The sequence below is a fragment of the Anolis sagrei genome, chromosome 5 (assembly GCF_037176765.1).
Source record: "Anolis sagrei isolate rAnoSag1 chromosome 5, rAnoSag1.mat, whole genome shotgun sequence".
NCBI lineage: Eukaryota > Metazoa > Chordata > Lepidosauria > Squamata > Dactyloidae > Anolis > Anolis sagrei.
Genome location: NC_090025.1, coordinates 161,107,910 through 161,126,962, shown reverse-complemented (window position 1 = coordinate 161,126,962; position 19,053 = coordinate 161,107,910). Strand labels below are relative to the sequence as shown.

Genomic DNA, 19,053 nt, shown 5'->3' with positions numbered 1-19,053 from the left:
AAAGCACAATCAAAGCACCCCCAACAGATGATCATCGAGCCTCTATCAGACTCTGAGGCAGCAAGTACCACTGCAGAACAGCTCTTATAATCAGGAAGTTCTTCCTAATGTTTAGGTGGAATCTCCTTACTTGTCACTTGTACCCTGGTTTCTAGGGCAGCAGAAAACAAACCTGCTCCCTCTTCCTTATGACAGCCTTTCCAAGTTGACTTGGGGGCAATTAACAGCAAAAACATATCCAGAAGATGAGGAAATTTTGGACTTAGTTGTGTCATTTTGCTGGTGCTATTGCTACACTTGTGGATACTAAGGATACATATCAAATATATGACAAATGGAATTATTGAGTCTGTTGGGTGGACACACATATGTAAATGGTAGCCTAGTATTAACTGGTGTTACACAGCAGTGAGTCATAGTGAGATTTCTGGGAAAATATTGTGGTGTGACTGGCATCTTGGGGGCATACTGATGAGGCATTCTTTGGGCTGTAATGGTTTAAGGTGTGACATAAGAGTTTTGCTTATTTCTCTTGATTCACTTGGATATAGTTGGTGGTCGCTGTTTGCATTTTGGAGGTCTAATTAAGGTCTTATTGTTAGTAATGTTAGAAAGTTTTAGTAATATTGCAGCCAAATTTAGTAAGCCAGAATTATACCTGAATTTGAGAACAGGGAAGTACAGTACTTTAAAACCTATTATAGTCATTGAACTACAGGGGTGACTATCACCTCCATAAACTTGCCAAGAAAAAAAATTGGAGTAATCTCAGAATGGTACTTTTCAACAAACTCACGATATTTTTTTGAGATTCTACATTTACAGTATTCCTTAGTGATATGTCATGCAAAGCAATTGATAAAAGTAATGGAGAAGAATCACATTCTTAAGTAATTGTAAATACTTACTTAGGCGATCCCTCGCTTTCCGAGGATGATTGTCTTCCAATATTCTTGTGGGTCCGTATGTGGCTGTGGAGCCCTATTCTTGCTCTGCATCTTCTTCCGCAGTGAGGGCATTGGTTTCCAGGTGGAAGGCGGTCTCGGCTGGGGTTGGCTTGACGCGCCTTCCTCTTGGCACGTTTCTCTTTTTCACCCTTTACTCGTGCCTCCTCAAATTCTGCAGCATTGCTGGTCACAGCTGACCTCCAGCTGGAGCGGTCAAGGGCCAGGGCTTCCCAGTTCTCAGTGTCTATGCCAGAGTTTTTAAGGTTGGCTTTGAGCCCATCTTTAAATCTCTTTTCCTGTCCTCCAACATTCCGTTTTCCGTTCTTGAGTTCGGAGTAGAGCAGCTGCTTTGGGAGACGGTAGTCGGGCATCCGGACAACATGGCCGGTCCAGCGGAGTTGGTGGCGGAGGACCATCGCTTCAATGCTGGTGGTTTTTGCTTCTTCCAGCACACTGACGTTTGTCCGCTTGTCTTCCCAGGAGATTTGCAGGATTTTCCGGAGGCAGCGCTGATGGAATCGTTCCAGGAGTTGCATGTGACGTCTGTAGACAGTCCACGTCTCACAGGCATAAAGCAGGGTTGGGAGGACAATAGCTTTATAAACAAGCACCTTGGTATCCCTACGGATGTCCTGGTCCTCAAACACTCTCTGCTTTATTCGGAAAAATGCTGCGCTTGCAGAGCTCAGGCGGTGTTGTATTTCGGTGTCGATGTTGACCTTGGTGGAGAGGTGGCTGCCAAGGTAGCGGAAATGATCAACATTTTCTAATGTTACACCATTAAGCTGTATCACTGGCATTGGAGAGGGGTTGGCTGGTGCCTGCTGGAAAAGCACCTTGGTTTTTTCAATGTTCAATGACAAGCCGAGCTTCTCGTATGCTTCTGCAAAGGTGTTGAGAGTGGCTTGTAGATCTTCTTCTGAATGCGCACAGACGACGTTGTCATCAGCATACTGCAGTTCTATAACAGATGTTGTTGTAACCTTGGTTTTGGCTTTCAGTCTGCTGAGGTTGAATAGCTTGCCATCTGTCCGATAGATGATTTCCACTCCGGTGGGAAGCTTCCCATCAACAAGGTGAAGTATCATAGCGATGAAGATGGAGAATAGAGTTGGGGCAATAACACATCCCTGTTTGACACCCGATTCCACCTTAAATGGGTCACTTTCAATAGTCATTGAACTACAGGGGTGACTATCACCTCCATAAACTTGCCAAGAAAAAAAATTGGAGTAATCTCAGAATGGTACTTTTCAACAAACTCACGATATTTTTTTGAGATTCTACATTTACAGTATTCCTTAGTGATATGTCATGCAAAGCAATTGATAAAAGTAATGGAGAAGAATCACATTCTTAAGTAATTGTAAATAATGGTAGTAGTATAATACTTCATAAGGAACAAAAGTCTACCATTTTGTAGTTGCAACATCTGCTCTCTTTAAAAGTGCTTGCTGAACACTAGCTTTTCACAAACTGTAGAGAGCAGTGCGTACAACTAGCAATTCTATCCATATTCTCCCAAAACCATGTTACACTGAAAGGATACACCATACCACACATACACAGTTATACCAGGAAGATGCAGCTTTAATAATACTTAAAAAGAAGTAGCCAAGGGTATGCGTCTCTGTGTTAACCCTCCCACAACCACAGTATATATCAGTGGTTCTCAGCTTGTGGGTCCCCAGGTGTTTTGGCCTACAACTTCCAGAAATCCCAGCCAGTTTACCAGATGTTAGGATTTCTGGGAGTTGAAGGCCAAAACATCTGGCACTGGTATATATGTTTTACACTGAGGCCCTAATACTACTAGATACTTCACCTGAAGAAATTGGTTTATATCCAAGGGAAAGCTTGTATTAAAATAAAGACACCTAGTTTTAAGGGTGGTGCCAATTTCTTTTCTTTCCACCCCCCTTCCTCCTCCTTATTAAAATGGTTATCCAAATTTGAGTTAAGGTGTTTATATCTGCACTGCTTTCAAGTTCACTTTTTTACCTTAATTGTTTTACTAGTAACATTCTGGCTTAACAAACACCAACAATATACATGTTGTGCTGTGAAGAGAAAGTAGTTTTCTGCTCCTCATTTTAAAACTGAAATGCTAACGTAGTCCCTATATCTTGTCCAATTTAGGTTGACTAAAATAGGAATATCCAACATTTTAAAGTTTCTTTTGCTGAAACACTTATTTCCTTGTTACGTCCACTTGGCTCACTTTTGTACATTACTTGCAGTCTTAGTATTTATACACTTTCCAACTGGATAAATAACCGAGGTGGAAAATACATTATTTGCCAAAAAGGGAAAAAGGGTTTTCTTGAGATGTGACTCTAGAAGTGCTGGAAATAACTATTTGAGGTGTGTGGGAAGGTAAAATAAAAGTTAGATTTTCTTTGAAGACATATTTTGAAAATTTCAGGGTGCTTTTGTCATGCTGTCACCACACTTCATTCATGGAACCTTACCTGGGTTGGGGTTCTCAAAGTCATAATTTTCAATTGTCATCTCATGTTTTCCAACTACAGTGTTCCCTTGCTACTTTGCTGTTCGTTTTTAGCGGACTCACTGTTTTGCGGGTTTTTGAAAATATTAATTAAAAAATTAAATATTTACGTCTAGTGGAGGCCAGGGAGGCCAGAGCCTGGAAGTGAGGTGGCCTGAGGTGTAGTGAGGAAGGCCTGGCTCCCTGGCCTGCTGCTGCCTGTGTGGCTCCGAAGGCTCTGTGGAAGCCAAGGAGGCAGGTGCCCTTGGGATGGGCCGGGAGGTGGTTAAGGAAGGGCGGGTAAGAAAATAATATATAAAATAATGTATAAATATTAATATAGCATCCCTACTTTGTGGATTTTCGCTTATTGCAGGCGGTCCTGGAATGGAACCCTTGCGATAAGTGAGGGAACACTGTACTATACTTTTTCTTTCCACAAAGCTCTATCAAAGAAGAAAAGATGGGTTAGCTGTACAATGCCTTTTGAGTAGTAGCTCTAAAAGACTTCTTGTTTGGAAGTTCCCAACATGGCAAGGGTGTTGCATTATTTTGATGTGATGATTATTATGCTATATTACTATTATTTAAATATTTTTTCAGTTGAGTTTGTAATAGTAAAATTTTGGTCAGTAAATTAAGAGGCAAATCTGTCATTACTTCCTGATACTGTTAGAGTACCAGTATAATATGTACAGTATCTTGTTCAAGTATTGTGTTATTAAATGTAATTTACACAAGAAACACAAATGATATACACCGTAGATTGCACTCCGATTCATACCTACTTTAGCCCCATTGGCATCAAGAGGAGCCAAGTTAGCTATGTTATCTGAAGTCTCATGGATCTTAGTGGATTGAGTTTAAATACTGAGTGTATCCAACCCTTTGTACTATAGATGTACATTTATGTATGTATGTATTTAAAGACCTGTGTTCAGGACCCCATACTTCCTTTTTTGTGTATATGCCTGTTTTTCTTCCACAATTTGGTGTAACAGCAATATATTCCTTTCCAAGAAAACTGTAATTCATGGGGTCACCATAAATCAAAAGGTGACCTGAAAGTGCATACACACGCAGTGTATATGTAGTAGCTATATTTCCTGCACAATGTGGGTTTGTTCTTTAGTCTTGCTATCATGCTCTTCTCTGTAACCCTTTTTATGTAGTATTCTTCAAGGAATACTTGAGAACAACCTAGTGATAGACTGTTACCCACTATTTTCAGGTAACTCTCTTGAGCCTCAACATTGTGCTCTATTCTATCCAGAACATAATTTGCCCTCAGTGGACTTTTCACTGTGTAGTTTGTTTGTAGAACATGATACCCTAGTAATGATTTTGTTTCTGAATATAGACATACATCGGTTAACAAAGCTTCTGCTCATTTACCCACAGCTTGAAAATAACTGGCTATGAATAGCTAAAATAAATAGTTATTTATAATTCCATTTTCCAGTTGCAAAAGTATAACTATATTATTCCATGATTGTGCCATTGACATTCTTTTGGCTGTGGTTGTGGGTGTGAAAGTTTTAGGATCTCATGTTGTATAGCTTAGAATGAGTATAGTGGTAAACACGTAGGCTTCCTAACCTCATCTCAATTTTTTTTTTAAAAAACCAAACAAGTTACTTCTCTTAGTGGACTATGAATATCTGGCATGTTTCATTCCAGCAATAGTAGTAAGTAGAATGGCTGGAAGGTAGGGGAGCATATACTTCCTAAAAAGGAAGGAAAAAAGACATGTGACGATGTATGAAGATGCCTTCGGACAGCTGGTTAGTCTATAATGAGTGCTCTCTTCTGGGTGTGGCAATTTCTAGCAGAGCGTTTTTTCAACCAGGTTATCTGGAATTATTGATCAGTTGCCAGTGATTGATTGCATTTTGGATTGAAGAGTTATGATTATAGTTTGACTTTCCAAGGCTGTTGTATCCAAATTACATGTGGTGTCAGTAGTGTATTTTCACATGTGTGCTTAATATGTCCAGTTTTATATTTTGAAGAAAAAACATGTGTTAGTGGGAAGGGATCCTGATTCAAAATACGTTTGTTATCCAAATTGCTTTTCTAAGTAAAAATCATTCATTTGTTGTTTTGACCAAAATGTCATGTTTGGGGGCAAATAGAAAAATGGTGATATAAGGTCTGGATCTAAACTAAAGCCCCACTTGATCCAAGCATTTGTTTTTCTTCAAATATGAAAAAGGACGAAGTTTTGTCACTTCAGGTTTTCATTTTGGGAAGAACGTTGATAAAGTATTTGGGAGCACTGTCAGAGAAAAGTGCAACCCATGGGGAGATAAGGAGGGGCAGCAAGTGCAGATAATGTACGGTAGTTTCCCAACCCTGTTTTATATTGGAAGGTTTTACAGTTGAAGATTGGAGTATAAATGTTATAATTAAATCTGTTCTGATCAGGTGGACATTTTCCAATCACTGTACTTTGTTAAGAAATAAAACGTTGAGAGATACACCCATTGATATCTTGTGTAGGTTGGGATTTAATGCATTTTTCGGTATGTCTTTTTTATATCCGTGTACAATTGGAGCCTTAATATTGTCAGCTTTTAAGCTATACACGAGTCAAATTTTCAGCCTTTGGTGCCTCAACCAACTATTTTATCTATATTGATCCTGTAGTATATCCATAAGTGGTTCTCAACCCGAGATGTTTTGGCCTTCAACTCCTAGAAATCCTAACAGCTGGTAAAGTGGCTGGGATTTCTGGGAGTTGTAGGCCAAAACACCTGGGGACCCACAGCTTGAGAACCACTGATAGGTCCTTTAACTCAGTTACATACTTACATTTAAATAATTTAATATGGTAACAGGTTAGAAAAAAATGGGCAGCAATGGAATGATTAAGATAATAACAACAAAAAAGAAATACTTGAAGAACAAACAAAATATTGGCAGATATGATTGAAGAAGAAACAAAATCCTTTGTTTGATATCTAAATCAGCAGACAGCCAACACTTGGAAGGACATACAGGTATTATAGCTGGAATTTTTCAAAGACAGAAAAGACTTTAGTCTCAAATGGCAAGCCACCTCCCTCCTGAAGGATGGAAACCTGAAACAGGTGCTATGTAAATTATCGTAGACAGGCAGATTTGTGTGAGTGCTTCAAATACGTATGCCTCAACCTGTTTGCTGCAACATTTAGGGTAAACATTTTCAATTCTGCTTGAAAAACAGGTAGCCAGAATAAAAGTTTTAAAACTGTACCGACCGATTAAATCCATATGACTTGACTAATAAATAGAGAGCCATGCCCTAATTCAGTCAACATTTCCAGTTTTCAGCTCCACATATAACTCATTGTGGTACTCTAACTGGTATAGAGGTTTCTGGCAAGATCTGTCCCCTGGGCAGCTGGCATACACTACATGCAGTTATTTTATTTATGTGATGTCTTACTCCTTAAAACGTGACCTAAGGTTGCTTACAGTGTAGATTAAAACAAAATTTCAAATAAAACATATAGTTCCAACAGCTAAAAAAAATAATCAGTTCCACACATCCCATTAAAAACCCTTTTGCCACAACCAAAGAAAAGTGGAGGGCCTGTTTCAACAAATAGGTCTTTGCCTCCTGGTAAAAAAAGGAAAGAAGAAAGAAAACTGATAGGGAACTCATCAAGTTCCCTGTAAATGGGAATTCCATATTCTGGGAGCAGACACAGAAAAAGTTCTCCCCTGTGTCATCACTAAGTATACCTTTGATGGTGGAAGGATCAAAAGAATGCCCTCTCCAAACATTGCAATGGTTGATACTGAGTTAAAAGGTAATGAATGGCATAATATGCTGTACTTGGGCAACTAAACAATAAAGGTAGCTGTAACAGTCCTGTCAGACTTGAGGTGTGAATGAATTCTCATTCAAAAGAAACAGGTGTGATACACACATGTATACATCTGCACATACCACTCTTAGGACTACTGAAGATGGCCTTTTATCAGTCAGGAATCTAGACTGATTCTGGAATAATTAGTACTGATTAATATTCATGCTGTTTTAATTTTTTCTATTTAATATATTTGCAGAGATGCTACAGTTTGTCAGCAACCAGGTTGGAGATTTTCCAGAACTGTTTTCCGAACAGTTATGTGGCACCTTCCAGAGCAACAATACCTGTAACGGTGGTGGAACACCCGATTCCTCATCACAGAGGCCCTATAGTCAGGGGCCACTCCAATCTTTCCCACCTAATGCAGCATCCCCACAGCTTCAGCCTATTCAAGTGAAAGTGTCCCAGGCAGTGGCCACAACACCGGCTCCGCAACGGACTGCGCCTCCTCTTCAACCTCGCCCACAGGTTCAGCCTCAACTCCAGCAACAAACAGTGATGATTACTCCAACTTTTAGCTCTTCTCCCCAGACACGCATCATTCAGCAGCCTGTAATATACCAGAATGCAGCCACAAGTTTTCAAGGTAAATCTCAAAGACTTAATGTACATTGTAGCTAGCTCAGCTGTTGAAAGTCTGCAAAGATAGTTATGAATAGGCAGGCAGCGATATTTAGTTCCTGTTACATATTTTGTAGGTCTTTAATGACGTTTGAAATGTTTCTAAACTTAAGTACGTTTTGCTGGGACGGTCTTATGTGATAAAAATATATCAGGAAACCTTTACTGTGGACGCTCTGCATGAATAGTGATAGAGCGCTCTGCATGAATAGGTAGGGAATTTGAAAAACTGAAGCAGTATATCTAATAGCACTTTATAAAATCTATCTTGTATATCGAAGGCTATACAACTTCATAATGAAGAGTGCTGAACATACAGTGAATGTTGAAGTGCTGAAAGTAATGCCTTTTTATTAGTATCAGCACTTTCAACAATATATATTTATGGAAGGATTAGTGTGAGTGCTTTGTGGGCCATCGTTTTCATTATCATTTCATCTTGCAACAGAAGCCAACTATGAACTTATATTAGAATTTAAATGGAGCCAAAAAGATGTTTCCTAGCAGTTAGATATAGAATAGTGCTGTAAACCACAATTAACACATTATTTCTGGTACAGTACTTAAAAAAGATGAGGTGGATCAAATAAGAAAAGTCGGACTAAATTGGAGTTCTTGATGGTTTTGATTTGCTGATGTATGGGTATTTTCAGATTGAATTGCTCAAATGCTGGTACATCGTATCTGAAAGTTCCTCATGTAATATTGATTTAGGGTATCAGAAAGTTGTAGCCTCCTTTGAATATGCTCCTAATCATGCAGTTAATCAGATTGTTCTTGTTATGCTTTTAGTGCTTCAGCCACAGGTTCAAAGCCTGGTGACTTCCTCTCAAGTTCAGCCAGTCACCATTCAGCAGCAAGTTCAGACTGTGCAAGCTCAAAGGGTATTGACACAGGCAGCTAATGGCACCATCCAGACACTGACACCAGCCACGGTCCAGGCAGTAGCTGCTCCTCAAGTCCAGCAAGTTCCAGTGAGTAGTTTTAGGTTGTAATTTTATAGGGGAAAGGTTTCCTTTAGCCTCACTTCACTGACATCTGTGTGTATATAGGAACTCTTCCTTCCATTCCAAGACAGGAAATAACATCACTGGTGGAAATGGTTTGGCCTTTTGGATACTGAAGTTACTCTGCACCCTGAAGTGGGTAACTGATGAGCTGAAATGGGAGTTATTGCTGCCATAGGAAAATGAACAGCAAAGAATTATATCAGAAGAAAGAGTAGGGGAACTTTTTGACAGAAATGGCCAGCATTTACAACTAAAATAATTCTAGAATTAAACCTGCCACATAATGGGGTTTGGTACATTAGAAATATATCAGTTGTGATGTTACATAGAGGAAATGTGCATTAGAGATTTTAAAAGTCTTTGTCGTTTCATTTCTGAATGTTTTTGGCATATGAGGTACCACACTTTTTAGATCTGCCTCCCTAGCCAACAGGGTTAAAACATCCTTTTTGTTCAGAAGCGGGAATGAATATCGCTTTGGATGCCACATTGGAAGCTAGACTACATTATTAATGGCATAATTATGTTTATGTCAAGAACTTTAATAAAGAAACATGTTGATTCATTTGTGAGTTTATATTGACCTCTGATATATGTAGAGAGAAGTTGGGATAGTGATGCGTTGAAAAAGTGATTGTAGGTGTTTTCTTCTTAGAGGAATCCCTATAGTAAAATCAGACAGTTATCGGTTACCAAAAAGAGCATTGCATTCGCAGCAGTGTAGAATTGTTTTCTTGCTTTGCTGTATTAAGCTTCTGCCATATTTTCTTATTCTAGGTCCTTGTGCAGCCACAGATAATCAAGACAGATTCTCTTGTCTTAACAACACTGAAAGCTGATGGCAGTCCTGTAATGACTGCTGTTCAGAATCCAGCCCTCACAGCTCTGACCACGCCTCTTCAGACAACGGCCCTGCAGGTATCATGGGACTCTAGCATTGTTTTTCATAGGGAGTTTGAAAAGTACTGATGAGAGTTATCACTAAGGATAGGAAGCACACCCTGGCAAATTTCTTATTCTTCTTACACAGCTGTATGCAGAAAATAGTGTAATTTATGCAGCAGGCACTGAAACTTTACTACTGATTTTTAATATTCTTTATAGTCTTCATTATTTTGAGGTTACTTGCTACTTTAATTGCCTCACATAGAATTTGTTACTGCCTTCTTAGACTTTAGTTGGTGGCAATGGGACCATCTTGACTACAATGCCTATGATGATGGGAGGCCAAGAGAAGATGCCAATCAAACATGTGCCTGGTGGTACCAAGCAGCCAGAACCACCCAAGGAAGGGGAGAGGCGAACCACCCATAATATAATTGAAAAGCGATATCGATCATCTATAAATGACAAGATCATAGAACTGAAGGATCTAGTAATGGGAACAGATGCCAAAGTAAGAATTTCTTATTTCTTATTGATTGAAAAAAAAAAAAACAGGAAGATTGCAGTGGCCCCTAACCCATTTGCCTACTTGCTTTCTGTTAGAAAAATTAGATAGATGCATTTGAATTTATCTCTCGATTTTCCTTTTGAAGCCTCTGTTGAAATTCTTTTTAATCTGTTTTGTTAGTATGCTCTGAGAGAACATTTGTAGCATTATTTCATAGAATCATAGAAGAGACCTCATGGGCCATCCAGTCCAACCCCCTGCCAAGAAGCATTCAAAGCACCCCCAAATGGATCATGTTTATTAAACATGTAATACATTCTCCTTAATGTATGCTATTTTTTTACAGATGCACAAGTCTGGTGTACTGAGGAAGGCCATTGATTACATTAAGTATCTACAGCAGGTTAACCATAAGCTGCGACAAGAAAACATGGTCCTGAAACTGGCTAACCAGAAAAACAGTTAAGTCTTTCAAGTGGTGAGGGTAATTATGATTAGTCCCATCTCCCCTTTTACATTTTTGGGGATGTGGAGGTAGATTATGCTTACCCAGCTTTGTTTGAAAAATCAAAGGAGGGAGCACATTTTTATAGAAAAGGACTGAATGACAAGCAACACTGTGAGCTTCAGTAGCTGATATCTTCAATATCTGTTCTTTACAGAGCTTTTGAAGGGTTTTGACCTAAGCAGTCTGGTGGACAGTGATGTGGATCTGAAGATGGATGACTTCAATCAAAATGCTCTGTTGATGTCTCCTCCAGCCTCTGATTCTGGTTCACCAGCTGGCTTTTCTCCTTACTCAATTGACTCAGAGCCTGGAAGCCCGTTGCTGGATGATGCAAAGGTAGTTAACATTTTCATATCACATTGGAATAGAAAGTGCATGAAAGGATTGCATATCACTTGTGGCCAGAGGTCCTGTTGGTAATGTGCATACCAGTTGAGATGGAAGACTGCTCCATTTGCTCAGCATCAATTGTCTATAGTAAATTATTATTGTAGGGGAATGAATCGTTTGGAAAACTAAAATTAAGAAGTTATGTGATGTTATCACTATCTGTCATGCTAGGCTCAGATTGTGCAAAGCTCTGTGCCAATAATAAAAGATTTGGATCTACAGATCATTTATGGAAAGATTTAAGTAACACGTCTGTGTCCCTTTTAAGAAGTATGAAGATGGCGTCATTATTTCCATCATTTATAGGTTTAACATGTTCATCTGGAACAACAACAACAGATCACTTGTTTTAGCCATCATCCCTTAGAAACATGATTTAGGCAAGATATTGAGATTGGTCTTTTGACTCTTTTTGTAATAGGTTTGATATTGCTAAATTGTAATAACTGAATATACTACATTCTGCTGGTTGTACAAATACAAACACTGGATTTCTTGGATTAGCAAGTGAACAGTATCCCTTTGTGGGACTTTATCTCTGTTTTATTGTTTGGGGATAGAAAACAGACATCTGATACATTCACTGTTTTAAAAATAGTCAAAACTTAGACACATAAGTATCTCCTATGTTTCTGCACTCTGTACCTATTTTTCCCTTTAAAATATATTTCGCTCCCCTTCCTCGTTTACCATGGCCTAGGTTAAAGATGAACCTGACTCTCCAGCTGTTGCTCTGGGAATGGTTGATCGTTCACGAATGCTGCTTTGTGCTCTCACATTCCTCTGCCTTTCCTTCAATCCTCTAACTTCCTTGCTGGAGGCCCAGAGGACATCTGATTCTGATGGTCCTATACGTCACGGTTCTGCGAGGAGTACACTATCGATAGATTCAGGTCAGAAACTCAAACTTTATCGCATATCCAACAGTGCTTGTTTGAAGTGTTTAGAGTTCTTAAAAGATCCAGTACAGAAGCTGAACATGAACAGTTCAAGAGTAGATGGAGTGAATTTATTAGGCAAATATTGAGGAACTAATCTGTGTTCTTCCTAAAGTTATATTTGGAACCTTATTGCGATAATCTGCTTTAGTAAAGATAAATCAATATTCACATAACAGTTGGGGGTTATAGAAATAGTGTTCTCGCAAGAACAAATTAGTTTGGTGGTACAGTGAAATAATTTTAATGGGGTTTACTTTTTCAATCAGAATTGCCTTCAGTTGGGCATGTGCTTCTGTGTACACATACATTGTGGTTTTGCCACAATTATCCCCCTTATTGTAATGTATAAATGTCTTTTATTTTCTTTATGTAAAACATTTTATATCACCCAGAGCAGTTGACAGTTGCTAATAAAATACCTAATGGCAGTATTAAAGGTTAAAAATCTATAAAAATGAAATAATTGACTGGTGTCTGAAAGCATAAGGCAAGTCTTTCTGACAGAAAGAGTTCTGTAAGGTATCATAATTGGAAACATCCTCTTTTGTAGTTGCCCATTGCAGTGCAGGTGACAAGGAATCCCAGAGGAGAGCTTCGGGGCAAGAATCTTTTCAAAGATTTCATTAAATTAAAAAGAAATGAAACAAAAACAAAAAGAAGCAAGGAGTATATAAAAATATATAGCTGAAGATTCACTATAGTGTGATGGTTTGAGTGTTGGACTAGGCCTCTGGTAAACCAAGAATCGAATTCTATAGCAACTACTAATGACTTTGGCCAAATCACATTCTTTCAGCCTCAGTGGCAACCCCACTTGGACAAATCTTGCCAAGAAACCCCTTTGGAAGTGCTTGATGATGCTTAGTAGTCACAGTAATGTAGGATACGTATGTGGACTAGGTATCATTGAGGTAATCATATTTCCAAAAAATCTTTTTGAAGTTAATTATCTGTAAAATTCTGGGAACAATCTTTAGAGTTCAGACATGCTTTTTTGTCTTCCAAATGCTATAGGATGGTTTTGTTAGAGCAGTTTGCCTTTGTACATTTTTCAGGCAATAGCAGAGAACATATAAGCAGCACGAGATTAAACTTTCCTAAGTTTGTAAAACAGCTTGTGAAAATGACTGAGTGAAGAAAAATACCTGAGATTCTGCATTCACCTATGTACCTCCTTTTGGGCTTACGGCCTGGAGGCAAATGTTATTAGAGTTCATCATCTTAGGAAGCATCTCATCAATATTTGATTACACAGTTTTACTTATAGTGTTACAATTAATTCCAGCTTGACTATTCTAATATGTTAAAGGTCACTTGCCATTTCTTGCCTGACTTGATTTCATTGGGCACTGTCAACTCTCCTTTTTTCTTAGGTTCTGGTGGTTGGTTTGGTTGGATGATGCCCACTCTGATCCTTTGGTTTGTGAATGGCATTATTGTCTTGAGCGTATTCATAAAACTGTTAGTACATGGAGAGCCAGTGACCCGGTTGCACTCCCGATCATCCGTAACCTTCTGGCGTCATCGGAAGCAGGCAGACCTGGACTTAGCCAAAGTAAGGCAGTTCCTGGAACACTGTTAAAATCATACAAATAAACCTGTGATGTTTCTATGCTCCTTTTAGAGAAGGATGTGTAAAATCCACTCCCATTTAACTTAGTAAAATAAACTGTTATTTGTCATGCTTCTGGAATTGAACTGAAATGAATGATACAAGTAGGTAGATTTTGATAGGCTTGTGAAATTATTTGCAGATTAGATATAACATTTCTAAAAGAACAGTATACAAAAAACCCACAGGTCTTTTTTCATCCTCTCCAATGAATATTATTTTGTTATATTAATTGCCATTTGAAATTTTACATATGCTATATCCATATTTGAAAGAGGTAGAGATAAAAGGTCCAGTGGAAAATACATCAGGTTGCAAAAGTATAAAATATCAATGAATCAGAACAACATGTCTATCTGTGGTGCTAAAACAACTTTGGAAGTGGACTTTGAAATCATTGAGTCCTTAAAAATCTCTGCATTGCTTTGGTTTCTTTTTTTGTCCATAGGGAGATTTTGCTGCTGCGGCATCCAATTTAGAAACGTGCCTCTCCGCCTTGGGTCGGGCACTTCCCACCTCTCGTTTAGACCTGGCCTGCAGTCTGTCCTGGAATGTTATCCGATACAGTCTTCAAAAGTTAGGACTCGTGCGTTGGTTGCTGAAGAGGACATCACGACAGAGGCGCACAACAGAGGCTCCTGTGGGTTTTGAGGATGAAGCCAAAACTAGTGCACGGGATGCAGCTTTAGCATACCATAAGCTCCATCAGCTCCATATCACAGGTAAGAGAAAAAGTGTTGAAACAGTACGTGGCATTTTCTGTGAGTATGTGTAGTGACCTAGATTTCTGGACTCATTTCCCCTGTAGTAAAAATCTTATAATCCTGGAATCTTCAAAGTGTTTTTTATAGTTTGATTATTATTATTATTAATAATAATAATAATTGTAGATATCAAGGCTTTGCATGATAGGTTGTTACGTGAAAATGCTGTGAACTTTGATTTCAGTATCTAAAAGGCTTTCCTGAATAAAGCAACATGATACATTAATTGCACGTGTTATCATAGCACAAATAACATTTGCAAAGGGGATGATCCTTTATGCTCTTGACTCCTGATGCAGGTAAGCTTCCATCCAGTTCAGCATACTCAGGATTGCACATGGCTTTGTGTGCTGTGAATCTGGCTGAATGTGCAGAAGAGAAGATCCCACCAAGCACTTTGGCAGAGATTCACTTGACGGCTGCAGTTGGCTTGAAGACTCGCTGTGGTGGTAAACTGGGCTTCCTGGCAGTGAGTGAATCTTTTTAATCCTCCCAGCAGAGTTAGATCAGGGAAATACCATGGAGTATTTAAACCATGCTTTTGGTTTTGCATGCTGTTTAATAATTGGTTTTAATATTGAAATGTTTTATAATTTTATGGTTTTTAATGCATATGTTTATTTTATTTATATATTTGTTTTATGCTGCATTGAATTTTTGCTGACTTGTAAGCTGTCCTGAGTCTCCTTTAGGGTGAGAAGGGTGGAGTATAAATATAGTAAATAAAAAAATAATAAATAATGTGAAATGAAAATGGAATTGAATTTCTGTTAGTCCCTAATTACTGCTTGCCAGGATCGCTATTACTGCACCAAATACTTTTAGCCAGGATTGCTTTCTTTGTGCCATCTTTCCTTCAGCACTGTTCTTACCTTTGCAATTGTTTTCTTCCCAGAGTTATTTCTTAAGTCAAGCTCAGAGTGTATGTAGTTCTGAGCGTAGTGCCATTCCCGATTCTTTGCGCTGGTTGTGTCACCCATTGGGACAAAAGTTTTTTGTGGAACGGAGTTGGACGGTGAAAGCTGCTGCTAAGGAGAGTTTATACTGTACTCAGAGGAATCCAGGTGAGAGCCAGGACTGCTCTGTATTAAGCCCTTCACCATATTTTAGGGGAGTATAAAATGCATAAATGTTTTCTTTTGCCAGCCAATGTTCATGTAAATTTATTTATGAATGCTGCTAGTAATAACAGAATTTGCAGAATAAGTGTCTAGATTCCAGTTTCTTAAAAAAGGAGGAGGGCGGGATTTGGCAGCAATTGTTTTTGGGAGAGATTCAAGTCTGAGGAACCGGTATATACTTTTTTTGTTTCTAAATAGGTATCTTGGGAATTTCAGGGGATTTGTCTTTACTTCTGCAGCCCTAAAGGGCTGTTGGACTTATGACTGAAGAAAAAAACTCTAATTGTTTTCTTATCTGCAGCTGATCCCATTGCACAAGTGCACCAAGCATTCTGTGAAAACCTGCTGGAGAGAGCTCTTGAGTCCCTTGTGGTTCCAAAGGGGACTGTAGGCCATGATGATGAAGAGCCCTGGTAAGCTATAGCCTAGTCTGTCAGTATTTCTGTCCAGGAGATGACCAGAAGTCTCTAGCTTTTTAGTTAGGAGCACTGTGGTATGGAGCACTACTCTTGGGAAAAGAAAAAAACACAGTCTGGTCACGTTCACTGAACAGTATGATGGATGATTTGCAAAAGATTGCAGATAACTCATTAATGCAGACCCAGTCTGAGGAATAAAGGGTCCCTGTGCATTGTTGACATTTTTATGGCCATTGCGTGCTTGTGCCTGGCAAGGCCCATTGGAGAACTATTTCTGTTTTGAGAGAAACATACTTTGCATAATTATGGATTGTGATTCTTCCATGATAGAACAAGCTGTACCCATCAGGATTTTGAAATCAGTGCCAGCTATTCCCCAAAAAAGAAAAGAATGGTGGCAACAACTGAATTTATGTCTAAAGTTTTCTATGTATATACATACACACATACACAAACTAAATTACTGTAAAATTGTGTTGCATTGTCATAGGCTGTGGCCATACTTGCAAAATAATTCGTCTTTACCTTGATCCTGGTCTCATTTGAACATATGACAGTCCTCTAATTTCGAAGTGAAATGATGTGTGTTCAGTGAGATGCATTTTTGGATTGAGGAAATGAGGGATAAATGTCTTGTGGAGCAGGGAAGAAACTAATAATCTGATCACCATTCGAAGGGGCAGTGACTGCATTCAAAGATTATTAGAGAAATTACATTTGCCATTAGAGCGAGAGGAGGGAACATGTGTATTGAGGACTCGGGTATTGCCTTGGTAACTTCCCAGGTATACATGTAATCCAATGAGAGTGAAGGTTGGGTGGTAAGGATGATGGGAAAACAAGAAAGGCTAATGCAGAAATATGTATGTCTTCATGCATGGTGGGGGTGGGCAGGATGCAGACCTAAAATACAATGAACTTGTGAACATGGTAGAAATGCCTTTACCAAGATGACTTCAAGGTGTTGGAATTGTGTGGCTTCCAAGACCAGTTTGTATTAGGATAAAAACAGATGAATGTGATATTAATTGGGCCAAACTAGGGGATAGGATACTGTGCACTGGAGCTGGAATACAGTGGTTTTGTAATTTCAGCATTAGTAAAATGGCAACTTCTGTTTGCAGTGAATTCTCAAATGCTTTGGAATATTTGAAGTTACTTAACTCTTTTGTGGACTCTTTGGGCAATGGAACTCCGCCCTTCACCGGAGGCTCTGTGTTAAGGTCAGCCTTAGGTAAGTTTCTGCTATGGACTTCCCCACATATCTTTTATTACCTTTGTGATGTAAGTCTTCACTACCAGAGATCATTGCTCCTTATGTTAAATTGCTCTTGTTTAACTTGATTGTTTTTTCTTTGAAGCATTTCACCCTGCGCTTCAAATGAAAAAGTTTGCAGCATGACTGACAAAGATCAGCAATGAAGCAGTGTCACCCTGAGGTTTATAATATAAAAATGATCTCAAAGTAAAAGAGAAAAGGAAAGAATAAAACGAACAGAGAAACTAGCTCTTGGTTACAAATTTCATATAGTGAATAGATGACATAGAAACAGGTCAAAGATAGTGGGAAGCCCAGTGTTGCTGGTCTCTTAGCAGAACAGATGGGATGTCTCTGCATCCCTCATTTCCCTTGACTCTGATGGATTGGCTGCAGCTGGCAGGTCGCAGATGATTGCGGGGCGGGGGGCCGGTGACATCTCTACAAAATTGATGATAGCTTTGCCCTCCTATTCTGCATACTCAGTTGAATTATTAAAACAATTCAAGGCGTACAACATTTTATCACACATTGTAATTGTATCTTAAGTTAGTAATTTCTCTTAAATTCAAAATCAATTTCTAATCTTTAGCATTGATTAAAATATGCATAATAATAATAATAATAATAATAATAATAATAATTTATTTGTAACTCACTCTATCTCCCGGGGGGAGGGGGGGAGCAGCGGGGGGGGGGGGGGGAGAAAAAAAAACCTGGCAAACATTCAATGCCAAAGTGAGCAGCAAAGCAAATCAAAACATCAAATAAGTAGTGTCAATATAAAATTAAAAACTTAAATGACAACAAAAAAACACATAAACCTCATCATGCACATTTACATCAAGGATTTAAATAATTAAAGTAAGATTAAAGCATAAAATGATGGATGAAGTTGTATAAAACAATGTGATGATGGTATATGACAACCAAACAGCGCCAAAGTGCAGTTCCTGTGTCTGATCGAGGATATGTTGAGATCTAATCCTCCTCCTATCTGATCCTCTTAATAGACCTCTTCAGAAATATTTCTGGGTCTCTTTAGGTTTTCCAGTGTGATTCTGCAGTATGCTTTTGGCCCATGTATAGTCAAAATGTAGGGTTCATTATTATCTTGGTTTGAGGTATTCATGGAAGGAATGGTGGTGATAGAACATATGGTTCCGGGGTCATACTGTACAGTTTTTCCATGGCACTTCTTTGTACATGGGAACTAGTAAATAACAGTAAGGAATGAGATATGTCAACCTATTCTTAAACTATATTGTTCAAATAAATTATGATGTTGGAATAGCAGTATTTATTGTAATTTAAAAGTTCCTGTCTTTGGTGATAGATGGTAATGAAAATAGAATTAATAAAGAATTTCTGATATCCACTAGTGAGTCTCTTAGATACATTGGAGAGATAGGTGGGGAGAGTATTTTTGTTTTTCAGGACACAAAGTGTCCAGTTACATTTCAGTGCACCATTTTAGTCTTCCTTTCTGCATGGTTAGGCTGGAGCAGCAGTTGTGGAGACCTCCAGGGCGTATTTAGTTGCTCTTATAAATCTTGCTTTCTTTTCAGCATGCAAATGGGTACTGACTTCTTCATTGAGATCTCAAGAGTGAATGCTCTGATCATTTGTTACCTAAAGGTTTTGTAGTAAAGTAGGGATTAGGAGTCTCCAGGTAATTTGAACAACTCCTATAAATCCCAATCAGCATGCCTAGTGGAATA

At 38.7% G+C, this 19,053-nt stretch overlaps 1 protein-coding gene across 1 annotated transcript in view; it reads left to right on the top strand.

Moving 5' to 3' along the window:
- SREBF2 (sterol regulatory element binding transcription factor 2) overlaps positions 1 to 19,053 on the top strand; it is a 30,532-nt gene that overhangs the window by 2,317 nt on the left and 9,162 nt on the right. Inside the window, exons 2-14 of the mRNA XM_060777139.2 lie at positions 7,492 to 7,881; positions 8,709 to 8,890; positions 9,704 to 9,844; positions 10,098 to 10,322; positions 10,666 to 10,780; positions 10,982 to 11,163; positions 11,918 to 12,110; positions 13,532 to 13,713; positions 14,219 to 14,492; positions 14,834 to 15,003; positions 15,430 to 15,598; positions 15,957 to 16,068; positions 17,199 to 17,308. Coding sequence (XP_060633122.2) covers positions 7,492 to 7,881; positions 8,709 to 8,890; positions 9,704 to 9,844; positions 10,098 to 10,322; positions 10,666 to 10,780; positions 10,982 to 11,163; positions 11,918 to 12,110; positions 13,532 to 13,713; positions 14,219 to 14,492; positions 14,834 to 15,003; positions 15,430 to 15,598; positions 15,957 to 16,068; positions 17,199 to 17,308 — 2,445 coding nt within the window. The remainder of the gene's footprint in view (positions 1 to 7,491; positions 7,882 to 8,708; positions 8,891 to 9,703; positions 9,845 to 10,097; positions 10,323 to 10,665; positions 10,781 to 10,981; positions 11,164 to 11,917; positions 12,111 to 13,531; positions 13,714 to 14,218; positions 14,493 to 14,833; positions 15,004 to 15,429; positions 15,599 to 15,956; positions 16,069 to 17,198; positions 17,309 to 19,053) is intronic.